The sequence below is a fragment of the Cephus cinctus genome, unplaced genomic scaffold (assembly GCF_000341935.2).
Source record: "Cephus cinctus unplaced genomic scaffold, Ccin1 Ccin1_scaffold0017, whole genome shotgun sequence".
Lineage (NCBI taxonomy): Eukaryota > Metazoa > Arthropoda > Insecta > Hymenoptera > Cephidae > Cephus > Cephus cinctus.
Window position 1 is genome coordinate 89,129 of NW_014332765.1, and position 20,683 is coordinate 109,811.

General features: G+C 40.8%; 2 protein-coding genes and 1 long non-coding RNA gene across 4 annotated transcripts in view; 1 reads left to right on the top strand and 2 right to left on the bottom strand.

Moving 5' to 3' along the window:
• The window catches only part of LOC107265201, a 280,971-nt gene that overhangs the window by 76,121 nt on the left and 184,167 nt on the right, over nucleotides 1–20,683 (bottom strand). The window lies entirely within an intron of this gene.
• LOC107265220 (putative nuclease HARBI1) lies at nucleotides 3,376–4,754 on the top strand. Of its 2 annotated transcripts, none has more exons than XM_015734453.2 (4): nucleotides 3,376–3,418; nucleotides 3,656–4,021; nucleotides 4,099–4,381; nucleotides 4,445–4,754. In XM_015734453.2, the coding sequence occupies exons 2-4, from the start codon at nucleotides 3,923–3,925 to the stop codon at nucleotides 4,597–4,599; spliced, it is 537 nt and encodes a 178-aa protein (XP_015589939.1). In that variant the 5' UTR covers nucleotides 3,376–3,418; nucleotides 3,656–3,922; the 3' UTR covers nucleotides 4,600–4,754. The 2 variants fall into 2 exon arrangements, with proteins under 2 accessions (XP_015589939.1, XP_015589947.1); XM_015734461.2 differs by having other exon boundaries at nucleotides 3,400–3,418; nucleotides 4,465–4,754.
• Nucleotides 4,875–7,678, bottom strand: LOC112493995. The gene is made up of 3 exons (XR_003059051.1): nucleotides 5,875–7,678; nucleotides 5,706–5,794; nucleotides 4,875–5,626 (listed from the first exon to the last, which is right to left on the bottom strand). It is a non-coding gene; the product is annotated as an uncharacterized LOC112493995 (long non-coding RNA).

Here is a 20,683-nt window from a genome sequence, read left to right on the forward strand (position 1 = left end):
CATCCAAACCACCTCATTGAATCTTCATACTTCCAAGGAAAGCAATAAAAGGAAACAGTTGAATTCCCTGGAAATCATTGGATAAGCGTATGAGTCCACTCACATACAATCAGGTACACACAATAATTCATTCATACCCAGAATATCTAACTTACATAAAACGGATAAAGAATACCCGAGCAAAGAATCAATCAATCAATTCGTTCAGTTAGAATTCGTTCTAGTTTCATTAATCAGGATATCATATCAGACTCAAAGAACAATCCTCCTCGTATCGATCAAGGTATCCTCTGGAACCTATTTCCTATTTCTACCGAATCTTATCTGCTGGAACAATTGAAATAACGCGTGGACGTACCGTTTAGCACCGGCAAATCTAACCAACGAACCATCCTTAACTACCTTTTCTAAATCAGCATTCACGAAATCTCTATAACATTCAATCGGTCCTCTTAAATATTGAACGTAAGAACATAACCATATTCCGTGTATTTGGAGAGCGATCGTAAAAATATGTTATGTCTTGACGACCGACCGAGACGCTACCGCTACTGTTATTGACGCCAAGTTGGCGCTTTTTCGTCTGCTACGATGAAACATCTTGAATTATCTGCGGGTATATGTCGTGGGTGAAAAATGTGTCAGGTCGAATATATTTTTTTTTTCTTTGCAATGAGCCTTTATCTGACTTATATGCCGTATGTTGATTTCTGAGAATATTGAATTTGGTTAGAAAAGCAATATTGAACTGATTAAAATGCTAAACTGATTAGCGAGATGCGCTAATCCTCTAGTGGATTATGTTTCTATTATTTTCCGCGGATTAACTTTCAGAAGCTGTTTTTCATCTATCGGCTATTATTGACACTAGCCGCGCGTCCTTACTGTTTACTTGTAACGAGTGCTCAGTACAGGAGTACTGAGAGGTTGATGGATTTGTCACGTTACAGGGTATATCACAAGTTGTTGTTCATCAGGTTATATTAAAAAAATTCTAAACAAACGATATCTGTGTTAATGTGAAATGAACCTCTATTTGTTACAACAATGCACCTTTTCTATTAAATATTTTTAAAAATTTAACACGTCACAGTATTGTAGATGTTCAGAAAAGGCAACATTGAGCAAAGTCAGGGATAGGGTTTGACATTTGATGGTCGTCTGTGAATTTGTAGATAAGGGTAATGCAGGACATGTAGAAGCAATTCCGCAACTCTGGCACGCACTATCCTTACTTATACTATCACGCCTGAAGGAAAATGCAGTGTCTGACTTTCTCTTCTATTGTCATAGCAATGTTTATGTTCTGTTTTAAGTGTATGTATAATATCTATATAAATACGTGTATGCGGGTACGCGGATTTCTTGATATAAACTTGCGTTCATTATGCCAGTTTTCAAACGTATAACCAACCTCAACTTTCTATATAGAGCATATTAATAATAACTTGTTAAAAATAATCACGGTAAAAGCCTAATAATAAACATATAATCTTAGAATATTATTAGTACAGTAGAATCCGCTTATAATGACATCAAAAGGAAATAACAAATACGTCATACTAAGCAAACGTCATACAAAGCATAATATTACAAAATTAAAAACTTCGTATTTATGTTAGGTATTTAGTTTAATAGAGAGAAAAATGACTACAAAATGTATGTATTGTTACGATTCACGTCTTATAATTATTAATAGTCAAGTCAAATCATATTCTTATAATCATTTAACCATATAATCATATAATCCAGGAATAATACATTATTATACGATACATTGATGATATTAAACACTGTATTATATTTTATCAATATCGAACAATGAAGATATAAATAAAAGGATAAGACTGAATCTTCTCAGGTAACATTCAAGGATATTCAAATTACAGAGTACGACTTAGTATATTGTTTGATGAAAAAAGGTTAGTTGTCAATCGATATGTTAGTAATTTTGAGGAACGGGAGGTCTTAGTTTTACTGCTATGAAAAGGGAGTCAGAAGTCACATTCGAGGATGTGAATTACGAGATTAAGAAAACATCATCAGAGTTGTCGAGCGTGTTAACTCGTACATTTGAAGTTAAAATCGAAGTTCCAATTAGAATCGAGAGTGAAGTCAAAACTGACATACTAAATATACCAAGAACCTCTAAAACTTATTCAGGATACCGAAATCACAGTATTCACAATTTACTCGAAACCTTCATAGATAGAACTGAAGCCGTTGTATAGGGCCGCTATCCATCCTTATTATTTCAAAAAAGGTAGAACTGAAGCCGCACTTAGGGCCTCTACTTTATCCTAGCAGATTATTAATATTAAATCGAAACTTCGATCAACATCTCACACATCATCAGGACTTGGATAAGACTGGTCATTCATCCCAAACGATCTAATTGAGATTCAATCACATACCGAAGGAAATTCAAATATACTAGGAACACAAGACTTGAGTAAGTACAGACTTATGCCTAAACGAAGTGGTAGGAAAGTTCAATTATGTAAATTATTTAGGCAACTAGATAAACCGTACACTTAATAACAAAAAACTAACGAGCCAGAGGATCTAGACGTGACAAAATATCAGGTTAACGAACAAGACAATTCTATTCAGTACTTACCGTGGCAATTGATTCCCATAGAGGTTTCAAAACTACCAAAAGATCTACCTACTGAGGAATCACTTAAAAATATAATATTTCCTGATCCACGAAGACATATTTTGAGAGATTATCACAACTTCAAATCATGATATTCGATAGGCCTTGTATTAACACGTGGATGTGCTGATAGAGTAGACCGAACCAACGAATCATCCCTGTTATTACAAACTACATTTACGTCGCTTTCCATTTTAGAATATGGGATATTGATAACTGTAGGCTATGCAGTGCAATGATGATCTGTACTCTGACTTCAATCCCACCTGACGTGCCACGCACGTCGTTTCTGTTTCTATAACAATCGCATGACGACGTACATACCACGTCGTGGGCGATTTTGTGACAAAAGCATAACGACGTGCGTGACACGTCTTTCCAGCGCAAGTGGTTAAGGCACTTTTAACCTAATAGAGAGTGCTAGTTTATAATAGCGGCCAAGGGCACTATTATACCGCTATTACCAGCTGTCAAAATCAATCAAAATGGAGTCCGTCGTCGATGTAAACGACATCGCCGATGTGCGTGAAGTGAATGTGATGCGACAAGATTATCCGACATTTTTTCGTGATCGAATTGATTCATTTGAAGTGTATAATGATCGTGAATTTCGTAACCGGTACCGCTTATCTAAGGACTGCGTACGTTTTGTCGTTGGATTGGTTCAAGAGAGGTTATAGACTCCGACTGGCCGTGCAAGTGACTGCTCACCAACGCTCCAACTTCTCATCGCTTTGAGATTTAGGCTTTGAGAAATAGGTGAGTAATTTTATCATTACATATATTATTACATATATCATATCATTACATATATTGCATGCAAAAAAAAACCAATAAAGACAAGAATAGGCCAGCCATGAGTTCTTAACGAACCAATCGACTGGTTAAATCACTGGACAGTCATTAAAGATTGAAGAACACTCAGTTGACTATTCTTGAATAGTAAACGAATGTTCTACCTATTGCTATTTTTCCTAACTCAGCTTATATTTGTAGGGGATCTGCATGGCGTTTCGCAACAGACAGTATCAAGGATAGTACATGCCGTCTCAGAAGCAATTGCAGGATGACTTCCTCGCTTTATTGCATTTCCTCAACAGGTAGAAGTAATTCAGATAGGCTTATATAATTTGGCACAATTTCCTCAAGCTGTGGGCTGCATTGATTGTACGCATGTACCAATCAAAAGTCCCGGCAGGGAAGTTGCACAATTGTATATCAATCGGAAAGGCTACTACTCGTTGAATGTGCAAATAGTGTGCGATGCTCAGAGACGTATCCTTGATATTGTTGCTCGATGTTGAGGCAGTGTGCACGACGCTCGCATATTGGATAACTGCTCCCTCAAGGATGAGGTTCGAGGTAAACAAAATACAATCTAATAATAATGAGTGTTCTCATTGTACAAACATTTTCATAAAATTATTTTCTGGTTGCAGAGTTCCAAAATTAAGGGGGTTTTACTTGGAGATTCCGGGTATCCATGCAAATCCTACCTTTTAACACAGTTTTTAAGGCCTCGAACCCCTGCTGAGGAACGTTACAACGCATCCCATGTGCGAACCCGGAACGTCGTGGAACGCTGCTTCGGAGAGTGGAAGGGCATGTTTCGTGCCCTGAGGAACAGCATGCAGATTTCTCTGCCAACAGCGAGGACAGCCATTGTTGAAATGGCTGTCCTATATAACATTCGGCACGAATTTGGTGACACCAACCTATATGGTAGAATTATTTTCAGCATATTGGAAGTATATACAATAGAAATATTGTTCGTATATTTAATAGGAATCATTTTTCCGATCCAGAAGACGATGAGGGGGCGAAGCAACGGGCGGAAGAGGATGTCAGCCCAACTACGGAAGAACCATCTACATTGGTTGCTGGCAGTCTCTTCCGTCAGCAGTTCTTGCAGCAGTACTTCACGTGAGGCCCGGCTCTAACCCCGTCCTGCTTCCAATCCAACGACGATACGTATGCAGTCCTTGGATAAGCGATACCGGTTATGAAATTCACGATCATTATACAGTTTAAATGGATCAACTTTATAACGAAAACCTGTAAGATCATATTGTCGCATCGCATTCTTCTCACAATAAATGGATTTAAAGCAAAAACAATTGGTATTTCATTTTAACCTTTCTTTTATTTTAACTTAATTTAATAATAATTTAATTTAATAATATGGTATATACATATATAACAGTAAGGAGAGAAAACTTCAGCAAATTAACAACGGATTCTTGAATTCGCACAATATGAACATCTTGGAGAACAAGGTAAGTATTTCACAAAGCCAAGACGAATTGAAATGGTAAGAAAGTGGAAAGAGTTGCGTGAGAACTTGACAGCTACTGGATTTACACGTGACTGGAAAGATTTATGCAATATCAACGGTGGAAAGGACAAAAAATATTTGGCCTACAGATAGCTAAAACTAACTGATGGAGGTTCGACAGTAATAATTTCAAAGAGAAGTACATGAAAGTTCAAATAAAGTCAACCAAAATTGCCGAATATGAATTTAGTCAAAACATTACGTTAAATAAGTAAGCAGATCTAATCAAGACAATTTACTAGATAATTGCACTTTTCCGACGACAAAGACAAAAACCTGAATCCTTATGAAGAATTCTCCAGTTTTTGCAATTGCAATCGCAAAAGCTCACTCTGCAATGAAGACTCTTCATTAGATTTTTTTACCGCTTCCAAACTTAATGCGTATTATTCCTCCTTGTATTTATGTTCAGAGGCAATTAACTTCATTTTCGCCTCATGCTCCTCTCTTTGAAATGTGATGGCGTCCTGGAGCTTCTTTTCTTGTAGCCGCAGCAGTTCTCCTCATACGCCGTCATCTCTTTTTTCCTCTTCCTTGGAGGTGGTTCAGAGATGACGGCACTTTCCGAGGGCCCGAGTCGTAGGATGTTGCTGACACTCTGCTGCGGTTCCTTGCTTTCCAAAAGAAGTTCTCTGAAAATATTTTAAATTATTCATTTTCCATATTATTATAACCAATATGCTTTAGAATAATGAGATTATGGAAATTTACCCAGTTGCAGGATCCAGGATATATTTAGAGATGTCGCCTTCCTCGTTGTCTTTTACAACAGTGACATCTGTATCCTGGTCCTTATCGCGCTGTTCAACAAAACACAGACATGAGTTATAAAAAAATTCTAAATTATATGAATATAATGAAATTAGAACAAATAACTTACTACGCCATCACTGTCGAATGGATTTCATCTGCCACGAAGTTCGCAGGACAAATTTCTGATAACAGAAAATCTGTTTCCGACGGCTTCGTGGTAGATGGTCCTCCACCAGTAGATTTCAGCTGTTTCTTGTAGGCCAAAATATTTCTTTTTGTAAATCCTTCCAGTCACGGATGGGTCCAGTAGCTTTCATATTCTCTGCCAACTCTTTCTACTTCCGTTTCTTCTCGTCTTGGCTTCGTGGATGACTATGCTTGTCCTCCAAGATGCTCACGTTTTCTTGAACGAATTCAAGAATCCGCTGTTTCTCTTCTTCGCTGAAGTTTTCTCTCCTTTTTGATCTTTCAGCTGACATATAAAGCATTTGTGCATATGATAATCCTCCATCAATATTTATCATCGATTACATAAATAATTGTATCATATTTAAATGAGATATCTGTACTTACGTTTGAACAGCTCTTTGATCAGCTAGGTAATAGCGTTCAATTACGCTTACGTATAAAACGAGGAAACTCATTGTAAGAAGGAACCTCATTGGTCTACAATTCAAATCGGAACCATATACGATCAATCAGTTACTACCTTTCACAGAAGCTATTTTTTTGTATAGCGGCAACATGAGCGTCGTTTGAAATTTTAGGCTTGCCCGCGCAACGCGCATGCGCGTGGGACGGCCGCCGTGTCTATGCAACGTTGCCAGTTCCATTTTTCTAATAGCGCGCTCTTAACTAATAGTGGTCTTAAAAGAAGGTATGAGTACGGCGTCTCTTAACAGCGGTCTAATCGTCTTTAACTAAAAGACGCTTAATAGCGATTATAAGAGAGAGGTATGAGTAAGGGCTTAAGTGTAATTATCGCGGGCCTAATTAGACTACCTTGCCTATTTCATTTTCATCGGATAGACTGAATACCCTGGAGTGTCCCATACGGCCGAATCCGCTGCCTACCGCTTCCCTGTAGACTGCGTATTGTATTGTTTGATTCTTGTGTAATCTTTCCTTACTTATCTCTGTTTACATTCTATTTTTGTTGCGTTTGTGCGTTCCGTTAAGGCCCGTTGGTCGTCCGAGTAAACTTTTGTTACTTTATACTTGTTATAGTCTACGGATTATTTGTCCGGAACGATGTTCATCGTCATTTACTAATTCTCCTACTGTTCTCCCGCGCGCGAGCGAGTCGCCAATATTTGGCCGTGAATTTTTAGATATAATTTATAATTATTCAGGCCTTCTGCCGCCAAGGTCCCGTTCGCGTGACCGCCCATTGTTTAATCTATTACTTAATTATTTTGTTATTGTTACCAAATTTCGAGCTATTTATTCTGCGTGTGCGAAACCTTCTCGCGTGTGTGTATTAGCAGGACCAGCCCCTCTAACCTTCCCGTGGGCTGAGTAGCCAGGGTATCGCGGAGGATTTCCAAGCGGTGTTGCGACATCTACCAAATGTCTGGCGCCCAGTCACTTTGACGTGCCTCGATTTTCAGGATACGCATATCGTCACGATACTCTTACCGGACACCGTCCATGATCCTTCTGCTTATTGTGATCTCTAATCAAATTGTCGCGATTGTTTGCCACACTTACCTTAAATATTTATCAGTCACAATATATATAAGTATACTAGAAGTACCATCCACCAATTAATTAATAAGACTATTTGTACATAATACTCTTTGTGATTAAGCATTTCATAAATAAAAGAAACTACCGATGACAGGTTTAATATTGAGACGTTTCGTGATTTTCAAGTGTTAGAAATCACAAGGCTGTTTATAGGGTTTGTGCACTGGGCAGGCGTCTTCAGAAACAATTTAGACACTGGAGTTTTTAAAATAACAAAATAATGATATATTATCCTATAAGTTACAGACTAGTTATCCTTAATATTCTATTTTGCTCTTTCTCTCACACACATATACACACTTTACAATTGTTTCTAGCTTGCCTGTAATACCACAGGCGACAAGAAGTGTTTTTGTTTACTTTATTATCTCTGCTAGCCTTTTGGATGGGAGAGAGGTAGCTGGAACCACGATACAGCAGATTGCACAATGCGTCCGAAGACCGTGGTCCAGTTGCAGGTTAGGACGATAGATAATGTTTTGGGACCCACAGGTGATCACGATGATCCCCGTTCGCCGAGCCAAGGAGCTTTGGGTCGGGATGAGAGTGCTATCATCACAATACAGCAGAGTGCACAATGTGTCCGAAGACTGTGATGTAGCTAAGGTGTGGAGAGTGAGGATTCAGGACCCACAGATGGTCACAATGACCCCCGTTCGCTGAATCAATCACTGTAGGAAAGGGTAAGCTCGTGTCACAATACAGCAGAGTGCACAATGTGTCCGAAGACTGTGATGTAGCTAAGGTGTGGAGAGTGAGGATTCAGGACCCACAGATGGTCACAATGACCCCCGTTCGCTGAATCAATCACTGTAGGAAAGGGTAAGCTCGTGTCACAATACAGTAGAGTGCACAATGCGTCCGAAGATTGCGACACAGCGGGCAGTGATAGCAGTGAAGATTCAGAACCCACAGATGATCACAATGATCTCCGTTCGCCGAACCATTCACTTTAGGGAAGGAAGGAGCTGTGGCCACAATACAGCAGAGTGCACAATGCGTCCGAAGACTGTGGTCCAGCGGAAAATAGGTATTGTAAAGATCAGAACCCACAGATGGTCACAATGACCCCCGTTCGCTGTATCTTTACTTTGGAAGGGTTTTTGGTGATGTGAGTTTCTGGAGCACTGCTGCAGGTTTCTTAATAATTGAACTTTTTTTATAGCTTCTACTGCTTCCTGTCGTCTAGTGGTGTACAAGTGTCTAGTTGATTCGTCTAGAGAGACACGACTGAATCGAGTGAATCGAGTGAGTTCCTATCGAGGAAGCCGCTGCTTATATCCTCGGTAGGAATACGTTAAAACTAGTGGGGATAACGCTTTTTATCCACCCGAGGTGTTAACGTCGTTTTTTGGATTTAATATTTTGATTTATTATTTGATTTGATTATTTGATTTGACTAATTGGATTACCGGTTTCTTCAAGTACCGGCTTACTGGTATTTCTATTGTATTCGGCGCGTGCCAGCTTATAGCGTCTGGGCACTTGTTTGTTTTGATTTTAGTCTGTCGACTGTATTTCGGATTCTAGGAACGTTAAAGGTAATAATTTCTAATATTATATCCTCATGACTGTCGCTGTGACTAGATTCAAGGGAATTATGCAATATTAGAGAATTAAAGGTCCTATATTCTCTTTCCTTTATCGGCGTCGCTGTGAGAGGTCGATAGGATTCTTGAGGAATTCTAGGATTTGAGGAGTTCTCTCAGATACTGTTATGCACATCCACAGTGCGCTATGGACTCTTATGTGGGGCTCTTGACGTATCCATCATCGAGAACGGATGATTGGGAAGGAAAAAGGATAAAGGATAGGGGGGTATAAGGTCGGAACGTTACAATATATAGGATATATAGTGCTGATAGTGCCCATATCGCCTATATGTGCTATATCTGTTACCTCTCTTACCGAGCACAGTACACTAGCGGCACGTATCGGTAATATCATTTGTCAGATCGAAAATTGCTCAGCGTGTCAGGGGCCTAGCTTCAGCTACCTGAAATGATAGAGGGGAACGTGGGGACGACGAGAAACGAACAGTTCGAGGTACGCCAATGACAACGCCGTTTGAAGTTCAAATTGTCCGTTTATTCAAGCAAAAAGAAACGGGGTCAGTACAATGCGTGTCGACGCGTACAATAACTCTCAACGACGATCGTGGCCCTCCGTAAGGGGCCGCAGGGTCAACCTTTCCCACCGTTCCTAGCCTGCCCTACCAACGGTCCGCGAGGCTGCCCTATTAGGCTCGGTGGGCGAACCTCTTCCCTGGCGGAGATCTTCGCAGGTTAGCGTGCCGAACGCCTGAACCACCGATTTCCGCTCGGGCTCCAGTTATACGACTATCCCGGCTCCTCTCCGAGGGACAGAGCGTGCAATAAGAAGAGCTGCTCTCGGCGGTACTCACCAGTGAATCGGTTATGTAATCCAAATCCACAAGGGAGAGGGGTCGGTTCCACCGGCTGATGCCACTATCTCACTGACCGCAGTCACCTTCAGCCCTTAACGTTGCGTAAAAGTTCCCAAAATCGAGTCCATAAAACCAAGCCGTTCACCAGATATATCCAAAATCAGAGTACGCCGAGTCGTCAAAAAAACAAACCCAGAAAGATCGCCACTATCTATCGCTTACGAAATTCGCACACGTGTGATTTCGCCCGTTAGTCTGCGAGGGCGTATAAAAAGCAGAGAGGAGCTGCCACGGGATTGCAAGTGTAAAAATCGGTAATGCACAAAGGGTAGCCGGTTATCTCTTTTGAAATTCACCGCTTCCACGTGCGATGTCAATGTATCATGGATGAAACTGAGGTGGGGTAGCAAGAGAAGGATCTAGAAAGTACTCGGTAAAACTGCAGTATACGACTCCGAACTGAAGTTGGCTGCTAGTGTCTTAGATTTTTTATGTCACGCCATCTGTCGGATATAATGTGAATCGGATGGAATAGTCACGCCGCCTATTAGAAAAAAAATTAACCATGTTTAAAATTATAAAACCAATTTATTTTTATTGGAATACACATATATGTTAATTAATGAAGATCTGAAAAAAATATTTTATACATAAATTTACATAATTTACTTACAAATTTCGAAGCTGAAACCTCTTTTTTCATCTTACGCAAAATATTGTGAATCGAGAAATTGATGCTACGTCAATAATTGGTGGCTCTGAAAAGTGCCGATTTTTGGGATTTCCTCCGTCGACGATTCCACTTCAAAATCCACTTCCGCTGCGTCAGTGTTCTCTGCAGCGTCCATGTCGTTGGATGGAGGTGGATGAACGCGAGCAATGTCTTTCAAAAACGTTTCGAAAGGATCAAGGGCATCTGTTCGCAAGCGTCGGTACATAAACTCCCCTAAATATGAAGAGAATATGCCTTTGCTGCGATTGCAATCCGGCAATTGCCGTTTTACCAATGCCCACAATCCTTCTATAACATTTGTGGAAGCACCAGTCTCGGGACCTTTGAAAGTCACTGAATATTGACGGTTAGATGCTCGTAACCGTCTGCACCTAAGGATTTATTGGCTTTCCAACAATCGCTAACGATTGTGGTGCCAGGTGCAATATATTCCTTAATTAAAAGTCCACAAGTGTGGCCGCCATTCGATCATTGACTGTTGTCAAAAAACACCAATTACTGCCGCGTTCTATCCCACCAAATACCCACTGCCCTGTCACATGTTTACCTCGGTGGTAGTTTCGATTGCCGAACTTCGATTCATCGATCTTTACAACAATACCCGGACCTCTAATTTGCCCACGTTCTTCTAGTACAATACCGACGTATAATTCGCGACAGGAATAGTACTAGTCGATCGTCGTGTGCGGGGAACATTGAAATTTCCCCTGAGCCTGAATCTGGGTGTGCTTATGAATCCAAAAATATGTCAGTTGGAAAATTTCGATCATTGGTAACTTCAATTTGCCGAAAAACGAACCAGTTCTCACTGATCTCGTTGTTTTGCAACTACGACATTGCCAACGATACTTGTCCGAAAGAAATTCGGCAGTGCATAGAATCATATCCTTATTGCACACTGGACACTTGAAAGTCCGAACTATCAGTCCGTACCTTTGTCCAAAGGTGATTACCTCAATAAGAGATTTCTCACTTAGTTTGAACAAATCTACGAACCGTATCACCATTGTAATCGATTACACACAATGCAATTTAAGCAAAAGAAATAATAGCACACTTGTGTTACACGCTTTGCGAGCTACTAACGAAAATCATGGTTCTACATGTTTTACGCAAGTAGACGATGCATTGTAGCGAAAGAATCTCGAAGCAGTAGATCAAATTTAATGCCGAATGTACAATCACGAGCTTGCACTTATACGTACTTACATTTTTAAATAATATTATGCATAAATTGTAACGTGACAAATCGATCACCCTCTCGGTACTCCTGTACCGAGAGCAAAACCCGTTACAAGTAAACAGTAAGGACGCACGGCTAGTGTCAACACTAGCCGATAGATGAAACACAGTTCCCGAAAGTAAATCCGTGGAAAATAATAGAAATAAAATCCGATAGAGAATTAGCGCTTCTCGCTAATAAATATCGGATTACAATTAGTTAAATACGACATTTCAGATCAATTTAATCATTGGAAAATCGGAAATTCGAAAAGACAAAGTCCAAATTCAACAAGCAGTGCCGCGTAAGTAAAGTAAAGTCAGCGTAACTTAAATCCGAAAGGATAACGCATCATAAAATCGTAAATCAGTTAGCTCGATTTATGACCTCTGGGATAGGGCATATTATTTTCGTAAAAACCATAGTACATAATATTGTCGACGGCTACGGCACATTAGCAGTCCCGAAATCGGAACTAATGCACCTACAGAATTCTGAACCGATGATCAGTCTTTCGTGAATCTTGGCTTTCGACGGAATTCCTTTAGGAGCCATCGTTGAAATCATCGAGTCTTGCTCGTTTCTACAAGAGTAGTATCATACGTGCCTTCGGATCCTTGTGCCAGGGAAATCACCACGGTGAGCGTTCATATCAATCTATCGCAAGTGCAACGAGAGACATTGGAGTGCATAAGAAAGAACTTATACTGTGAAATTCTTCTCAACTCTACAAACGAATAATACAATTACAACCCCCGTAAGTTAACAAATTCTTTGTATTTAATCTAACTGTAACGAATTGATGGTACTCGTCGCTTCTCATTCGAATCCACGATACCAATAAACAATCCACCCTTTAAAGCGACCCAATCTACGAATCTTTCAACAACCTTATTCCATCCCCCAATAACACAAAAAACATAGAGGGCCAACCGCGCTAACTTAGCACGGACGCGAACCTTCCATCACGCCAGATTGTCGGTAAGTGTTGGTGCAGGGATCTTGGTCCAGAACTCTCCTTGCTATACTACTTTCTTATTGATTCTTCATTTAATATATTGACTAATTTGACAGTATCTCTATTATTGTATTTTATTCTTTTCGATTAATTGTATTCTTCATAGAAAACTACATTTTCATGTAAAATTTAGATATACGTTGTGACGTATTCGTCCATCGGGGTCGCCTACAAATAATCCATGGCCGCTGCCAACGTGCTAAAATAAAGAACAAGATCCGAAAACCTAATTGTTGGCCGCCAGGTGCGGCTTCCTCGCACCGCCACCCCTGACTAGGGTCGTTTTCCAAACACACTCTCCTCTCTTCCTACCCCTATCCGTCAAAAATCAAAACAATCCTCCTCTCTGGCGCCGTACTCGCGGAGCCGTAAACCGTAGCCGGTTAACACGTTGAGTGCCACGTCAGTCATCGGTGACTGACACTAAACTTTGCATTCAGGCCGCGTCAGTCACCGGTAACTGACACTCGAACCTTTAAGTAGCGCGCGTGGCCTGACGGTGATGTCTTTATAAATTCGCGTGGCACTCAACGTGTTAATGTTCCCGGGGAGCCGATAGTGCGTCCCGGCGGTTGGGCATCCCTGGCATGCGGACTCTCAACCCAACAGGGCCCCGTGCTTCCGCCACCGGTCCACTGTCCTTCCGCGTTCCCTCCAGCCCAACCACGGATCTACGAAATCTTTAGAGATGGAGGTCAGAGGCACCACCGTGTCATCGGCAGTGCGCGGAAGTGCAGAGCCTTTGTAATGTGTCGTCCTGACGCGACGTTACAATGTTTGAAAAAATTCTGCTTATAAATTAATTGCATTTATATAATATTTTGTTCAACATTTTTTCCAGAACAGTATAAATATATTTCTGATGAGATATGTCACACTGTATTTTCGAGGTTTGTCCCAAAAGTAATGCATAGCACGTTCTAACGGGCGTTGTAGGCAACGTAGGCAGCTGATCGAAGCGTCAGTGTGTAGATTGAAGTCTCAAGAACACGTTGGTACCATATGGTAGTGGAATTTGTTTAAAGGAAAAATGCCAAAAATTCCAGAGAAGACAACGAGAACAGTTCTGTGTTTCGAAACTAAGTGTATCGATGTTTTTGGAGAACTGAGAAATCCCTTGGTGATAGTCGCTAGTGACAATCAATTGGCAGAAAACACGTTCACATGCATCGGTGAGGGGACCACAGATATCGTCACAACATGTGAAGCAAAAAGTTGTCAGAGTAATAAGGTACCAATAATTCGGGTATCGAATATTACAAACGGTATGATTCATCGGCATCATTTCTGTTGTGTGATGAAATTTATATAATTTTTTAACATTGCCATTGTAGATGATTGAGACTCATTGTTGCAAAATGAATGTTCGCTGAAATCGTTAAGTTCTTTTAGAGCAAAAGACTTTATCTTCCTTCCAGCAGAGGTACTATTGGTAGTTTGAACGGAGGCTATAACCGACGCTGATTCTCACTGTGAACGTTCTATTAATCCGGCAATGAATTTCGCCACAAAACTGCAGGCAGTGGTTTCAACATCGTCGTCACAAGAAAAAGCCGAGCATGTTCCGATTACTGACACATCAAACATTCAAGAGAGGACAGTTGTAATAAATGTAACCAATAATGAACCAGTACCAGGACAAGTACCGCCTTGAAATATGTTGCGTCACCGTTCGACTCAGCATTGTTTAGGCCAGATCCACCCAAAAAAGTATTACGAAATTCATCGAAGACCAGGAAGATGAAAGCATGTGATGGGTCAAAGAGCAACGAGGATAATCAATATTCTCAAAAAAGGGTTCCTAGAGCGGTAACGTCAGAAGCCCGGCGCCGCTGGCATCATTCAAAGATTTTAAAGAAAGAACAGGAGAAAGTCGAATTGGAGAAGCGCAAGAAACAAAGACAAGAAATTGCAGTTCAAAAACGCATCGAAATAGCCGCCGCATTATGCTATTGTCATCCTATGTACAGTCAAATGCATTAATGGTGACAACGGTAGACGCCGTGCGGTGAGGTAAGACAGAAGATTTGGGAGGCGCCTGCTCGTGTATCTTGGTCTGTGCGTGCGACGCAGAAAGCGCTACGGTGCGAGCGAAACGCCAGAGCGTCGCTCGGTGCGTCCTTTTTGCACAGCACGAGTGTAAGCGTCTCGCCAACAAGGCCTCTCATGCGCAATAGGGAGCTTGGTGGGGGACCGCTCGTGTCCGGGCGCACGCTCTTACTCTCTCTCTCTCTCTCTCTCTCTCTCTCTCTCTCTCTCTCTCTCTCGGTCTGTGCGTGCAACGCAGAAAGCGCTACGGTGCGAGCGAGACGCCAGAGGGTCGCTCGGTGCGTCCTTGTTGCACAGCACGAGTGTAAGCGAGACGCCAACAAGGCCCCTCATGCGCAATAGGGCGCTTGGTGGGAGACTGCTAGTGTCCGGGCGCACGCTCTTGCTCTCTCTCGCAGACTAACGTTCTGTGACGAGGAGAACAGCTACTACCCCGATAAGAAATGAGAAGGAGCTATGGGACTTTCGGTAGTGGGAATGAGATAGACTTTTCGATTATCCATCCTCGTCAAACAGCGTTAGTAAGACAAATAGAGATATATGCGACGTGGTGGCTAGGAACAAGTGTCTCACCTATTCTCAATGCGTTAGACGCTGGGACACTTGTTCCTAGCCACCACGTCGCATATATCTCTATTTGTCTTACTAACGCTGTTTGACGAGGATGGATAATCGAAAAGTCTATCTCATTCCCACTACCGAAAGTCCCATAGCTCCTTCTCATTTCTTATCGGGGTAGTAGCTGTTCTCCTCGTCACAGAACGTTAGTGTGAGAGAGAGAGAGAGAGAGAGAGAGAGAGAGAGAGAGAGAGAGAGAGAGAGAGAGAGAGAGAGAGCTTCTCATTTCTTATCGGGGTAGTAGCTGTTCTCCTCGTCCTAGAGCGTTAGTCTGCGAGAGAGAGCAAGAGCGTGCGCCCGGACACTAGCAGTCTCCCACCAAGCGCCCTATTGCGCATGAGGGGCCTTGTTGGCGTCTCGCTTACACTCGTGCTGTGCAACAAGGACGCACCGAGCGACCCTCTGGCGTCTCGCTCGCACCGTAGCGCTTTCTGCGTTGCACGCACAGACCAAGATACACGTGCAGGCGCCTCCCAAATCTCCTCTCTCACCTCACCGCACGGCGTCTACCGTTGTCACCATTAATGCGGTTGACTCTACTATGACAAACGATAATCTAAATATTAATTTTCAAAGAATAATTCTATTCCGTCACTCACCTATTGGAAACACATCGACAGTTAGCCTTCGCACCTTTGTGAAAACTAAGATATATGCGTCTTATAGAAATTATAGTATAAACAAAACAGTGGTCACGCGCTATCTGTGTGACCCGAAACGCTATGGTATGCGGAAGAGGTTACAAAAGACGAACGGAAGGTCAAGAAATAGAGGGTAAACCCCACCTAGTGATCAAGGCCTAGCAGTTAATCACAGATCAATTAAAAGTTATTACGTCTTCACGAAATCATCTAACAAAAGGAAGATCGGGTCAGCAGTCATAGAGTCCAGTCAGGAGTTGGAAGTCAAAAAGGTTAAGCCAGATGACAAAGTAAATCGTTCTCTAAAAATTCAACACAAGAAAAGATCTATGTTCACATTCTATAAATCTTTCTAAATCTTTTGTCGCCGATTCCGAATTCGAATTCAACAGTTAAACATCGTATTGACAATCTATTTTAATAACATAAGTTATCTTATTTTACCTTTAAATTAAATTATTGTTTCGAAATTGTGATTACCCGTACGCAACTTTATTGCAAAATGTTCTATTAACAATCTTCCTTCGATCCTTAAACCAACGCCTATCCCTGTTCAACCATCACGAAATTTCTTAATCCATGGTCAAGTGCAGCACTTAGTAAGTAGAAGTTCAGTTTTATCAGCTCTCTTAAAGGTTTCCTATTGTGGATTTAAATTTCTATCTTCAGTCGATAATGCCTCTATTCCTCAATGACAGGTCAGAGAAAGATAGGAATAGACAACAAATGTAGGACGCTTCCCGTGACAATCTTTTCCTACAATACTGACGTTTATTTTGGACAATTGTAATTAACGTACACAGAAAAACTGTTGTACTTGTCATCGATAATATAATAAATCTTTGTTATTTTATCATTTAATCCTGTGTTGCCTAAGTTCTTAAACTCGACAGCCCCGAGCACTTACCTACATCCCATTTCGTATACTCATAAGGAGCATACCCGTTTATAACGCCCTCCTGTCTTGGGTTAAATGAAATTATCAGTGCATTTTGCAAGTAAATTTTTTTATATTTCCCAATTGTTTTATATAATTATGGATTGATTATATAGTCCTTTCAACTGAATAGCACTTTGCATAGAATACTACATTTTCGTTACAAATTCAGATAAATTTTTAGGTACTTCTATATTAAATTTAAATGCCTTTCAGCATTTCCGGCAATATATTTCTCTGATGACCGATGTTATAATGAACTCATATTTCAAATCTTTAAAGATGTTGTGACGACGCTTTTTAACGGTGACGCACAAATAAATGGCACCGCGAGAAATAATTAATAAAATACTAAATTATTGGGCGCCAGGTATAACCAGAGTTACACCGCTGTCTCCTAAGGACACCCTGGCCAGCTCTTATGCAGTGGGGTCCTGGGTCTGGGAGACAATAAACGCAATCTAAAATCTAGGGAGGTTCACTCTCAAAAACTACAACGAACAAACGATAAAGTTTTCAAAATTAAATACGGAACCACAATCTGGCCAGATTTATTCAACACAATAAGAAAAAGAGATGGAACAACGGTTCCTATACAAAATATACCCGCTTTACGCAGAACGGGACCGTAGATCCCCCAAAGGAATTATTTAAGTTGGCGGTCCCGAAGACCTATTGGCAAACCAATATCTACAAACTTACAGGACCTTAATATTCTACAAAAATATGCATCGTACTCCATACTATACGGAAATACACGCTATACCACATTCCTCACAGAATATACAAGCAAAAGGATATTATACAGAATTTAATGTTAACGAGTGCTAACGGACTCACGATACCCTTGCGCTAAGGAAATGACTCCGCGAGGCGTGGACTGTATCGACGGTAACGCGAAACCAACATTTGACCCATAAACGATATTAAATAGCACCGATCCTCCAGAGCGCCACCGATGAGCAATCCGCGGATACAATAACGATCGGGAGTGCGTAAGGCACGATACTGCGTCACGGTCTATCTCTCATTCACGTAAATATGGTCAACTCACAAAAGCGTTACGCACCGCCCTGCTAGTCGCTCCAGATATCCCCAAGACACAATCTCTTTGATACTGGGTTCCTCAAGCGGTCGCAAAACGGCACGGTAGACTATACAATACTAGAAAAATCCGAAAATGCTAAAACAAAACAATACGAGACTATACAAAGTTTATCAGACGAAAACACGTCTGTTCCTAGGCTCGGCCACACCGTGAGTGACGCTAAGAATTTCGAAAATCGGGAACCTTCCCAAGAGGCGCGCTGTAATACATCCCTTAGGCCAAGCTGATTGGCGGACCCATCGACTTCGCCAGAGCGCTCGCGATCTTCAATTGTTTTCTTCGATTCCGATAAAGTAGATCCTGGTATCTTTCGTGTTTGGGATGGCTGCAGTGATATTTTCGGGAGGTGGGAATCGCATCCACCTCTGCTCCCTCGATGAACGGCTCCAGGCCGTTACTGCAACTTCCGTATGCCCTCTGGATCGGGGATACGCTCGCTGAATGGCCGCGTAGCTGACATCTTAGGGTGTGTGCTCCGGTCTGGCTGTCGCGACGCCCCGCCAGCGCGCTCTACCAGGCTCGTAGTTAGCACTCTCGGGGCCCGCAGTATTCAAATTTTGACAAGATCCTTCCAGATCCGCTTGAAAAATATAAAAACACAAAAAAACGTTGCGACGAGGGAAATAAATAAAAATTCAACAGATAATATACAGTCCAACGCCACGAAATCCCTTCCCCACGCATAGGGCCCCACGATGTAGCCGGAAATCGCAGAATGTTACATTTTGTGGCGTGCATGTCGAAATGTCACGTCACAATGTATAACTGCAAAGAAGTCATGTTCATTTCACATCCATATAAATTTCGTGTACCCACACTTTATTTAATATAACATGATGAACGAAAACTTTTGATATCGCACCAAAAACACTTTTGTGTAAAAAAAACTTGCCAAGTACATGATTTCTGTGAACTTTCAACATTTTCTATAACGTCTTCATCATATTTGTGTGTTATTACTGCTGCTTATATCTAAATATGATTTAACAGTTAATTAATAATTAATAACGCGTTAGATTATTCCATATAGACTACTATTTGGCTAGTCCGTGCTTTAGTTAAATTAAATGAGTCTTTAGTATGCTTCCTGAAATTCACTGACAGACGGTAAGAATGGTATCATATCTCTCGTAAGCATCTAGATGTAATGATATATAATAAAATTTACAATATTACCAATGAATGCGTTATTTCGCTAGAAGTTGAAAGTGTAAAGCTTTCAGCACAGATCTGTCAAGTAGTACTCGTTATGAAATCACCTAACACGTTTTTTGTGGAGTACCGCAAAAGGTTACAGAGTGAAACCTATAATTTCCCTTTAGTGCCTGCCTTCAAGCTGTTCGTCAGTCGCGAATTAAAACGAAGCGGAAAGAATGTCATCAAACTAAATAATAGAACTTTAATTAAGAAGATAATTTTAGCATCTTGCAGAATTATCAACATAATTTCGTAGATGAAAGCATACATTAGAATTCTTCAGAAGTTAATTTTCCTTTACATACAATTATTTTTAAATATAATTACTGTTATTATAACAACTGTAATCATCGAAAATATGAACAAACAAACAGTGTATCAGCTAAGAAAAAGTCCTATATTAACCCTTTCGTTACCGTTTCGGTGCCGGCTATAATCGGCAGTCGTGTGGGAAGCTATGTCCAGGGGTGCCGACTATAGTCGACATCTATACGGCGACCTGTGACGACCTCGTCACTAAGAATTATAATTTGATATATGCATATTTATGTATATTTGCTCTTAAAAAAATGTACATACAAGGGGACGTTCACATATTGTGTCATCACGACTAGGGGGGGAGGGGGTCTGGCTATTGTTGACAGATGATGACAAGGGGGGGGGATCAGGCTCTTGTTGACGTCAACATTAATCAGTGTATTAGTAATTTTTATCACAGTCAACTGCGCGAAAAAAAATCGGATTTTATGCTCAAAATTTGTTCAGTGAGCCTCTGATTTTGAAAGTCTCTTAATGCGCATGCAAAAATACATGGCAAAATGATAGGGAAATCCACAGAAAAAAATGCCGAAATCAAAGCTCGGCGCAAGGCAGAAGCTCTTGTGGTTATAGAAAATTTGATTTCTGGGTGTCAGGAAATCGAGTAGCAAGACGAAGATGATGGAAATATGGATTGTCAAAAGCCACTTCAATGTGAATTGGAACAAGTTTCACAGAATACTCCTGTAATAGAAGACATTCAAGAATGGCTAAAAGTACATTCCAGACGATTTGAGCTGTAGGTTAAAGCAATTTATTTTGTGTTATTTCCTATTTAATTTTTTTTATCAATAAAGATTTTAATGAATAAACCAATAGCATCTTAATAGTGTTTTATATTGTGTACGAGAAAATTGGGGGGGGGTGACTCGTATTTGGTTAACGTCATCATGGGGGGTGGGGTTGATAAAATGTTGACACATAATGACATTGACATTA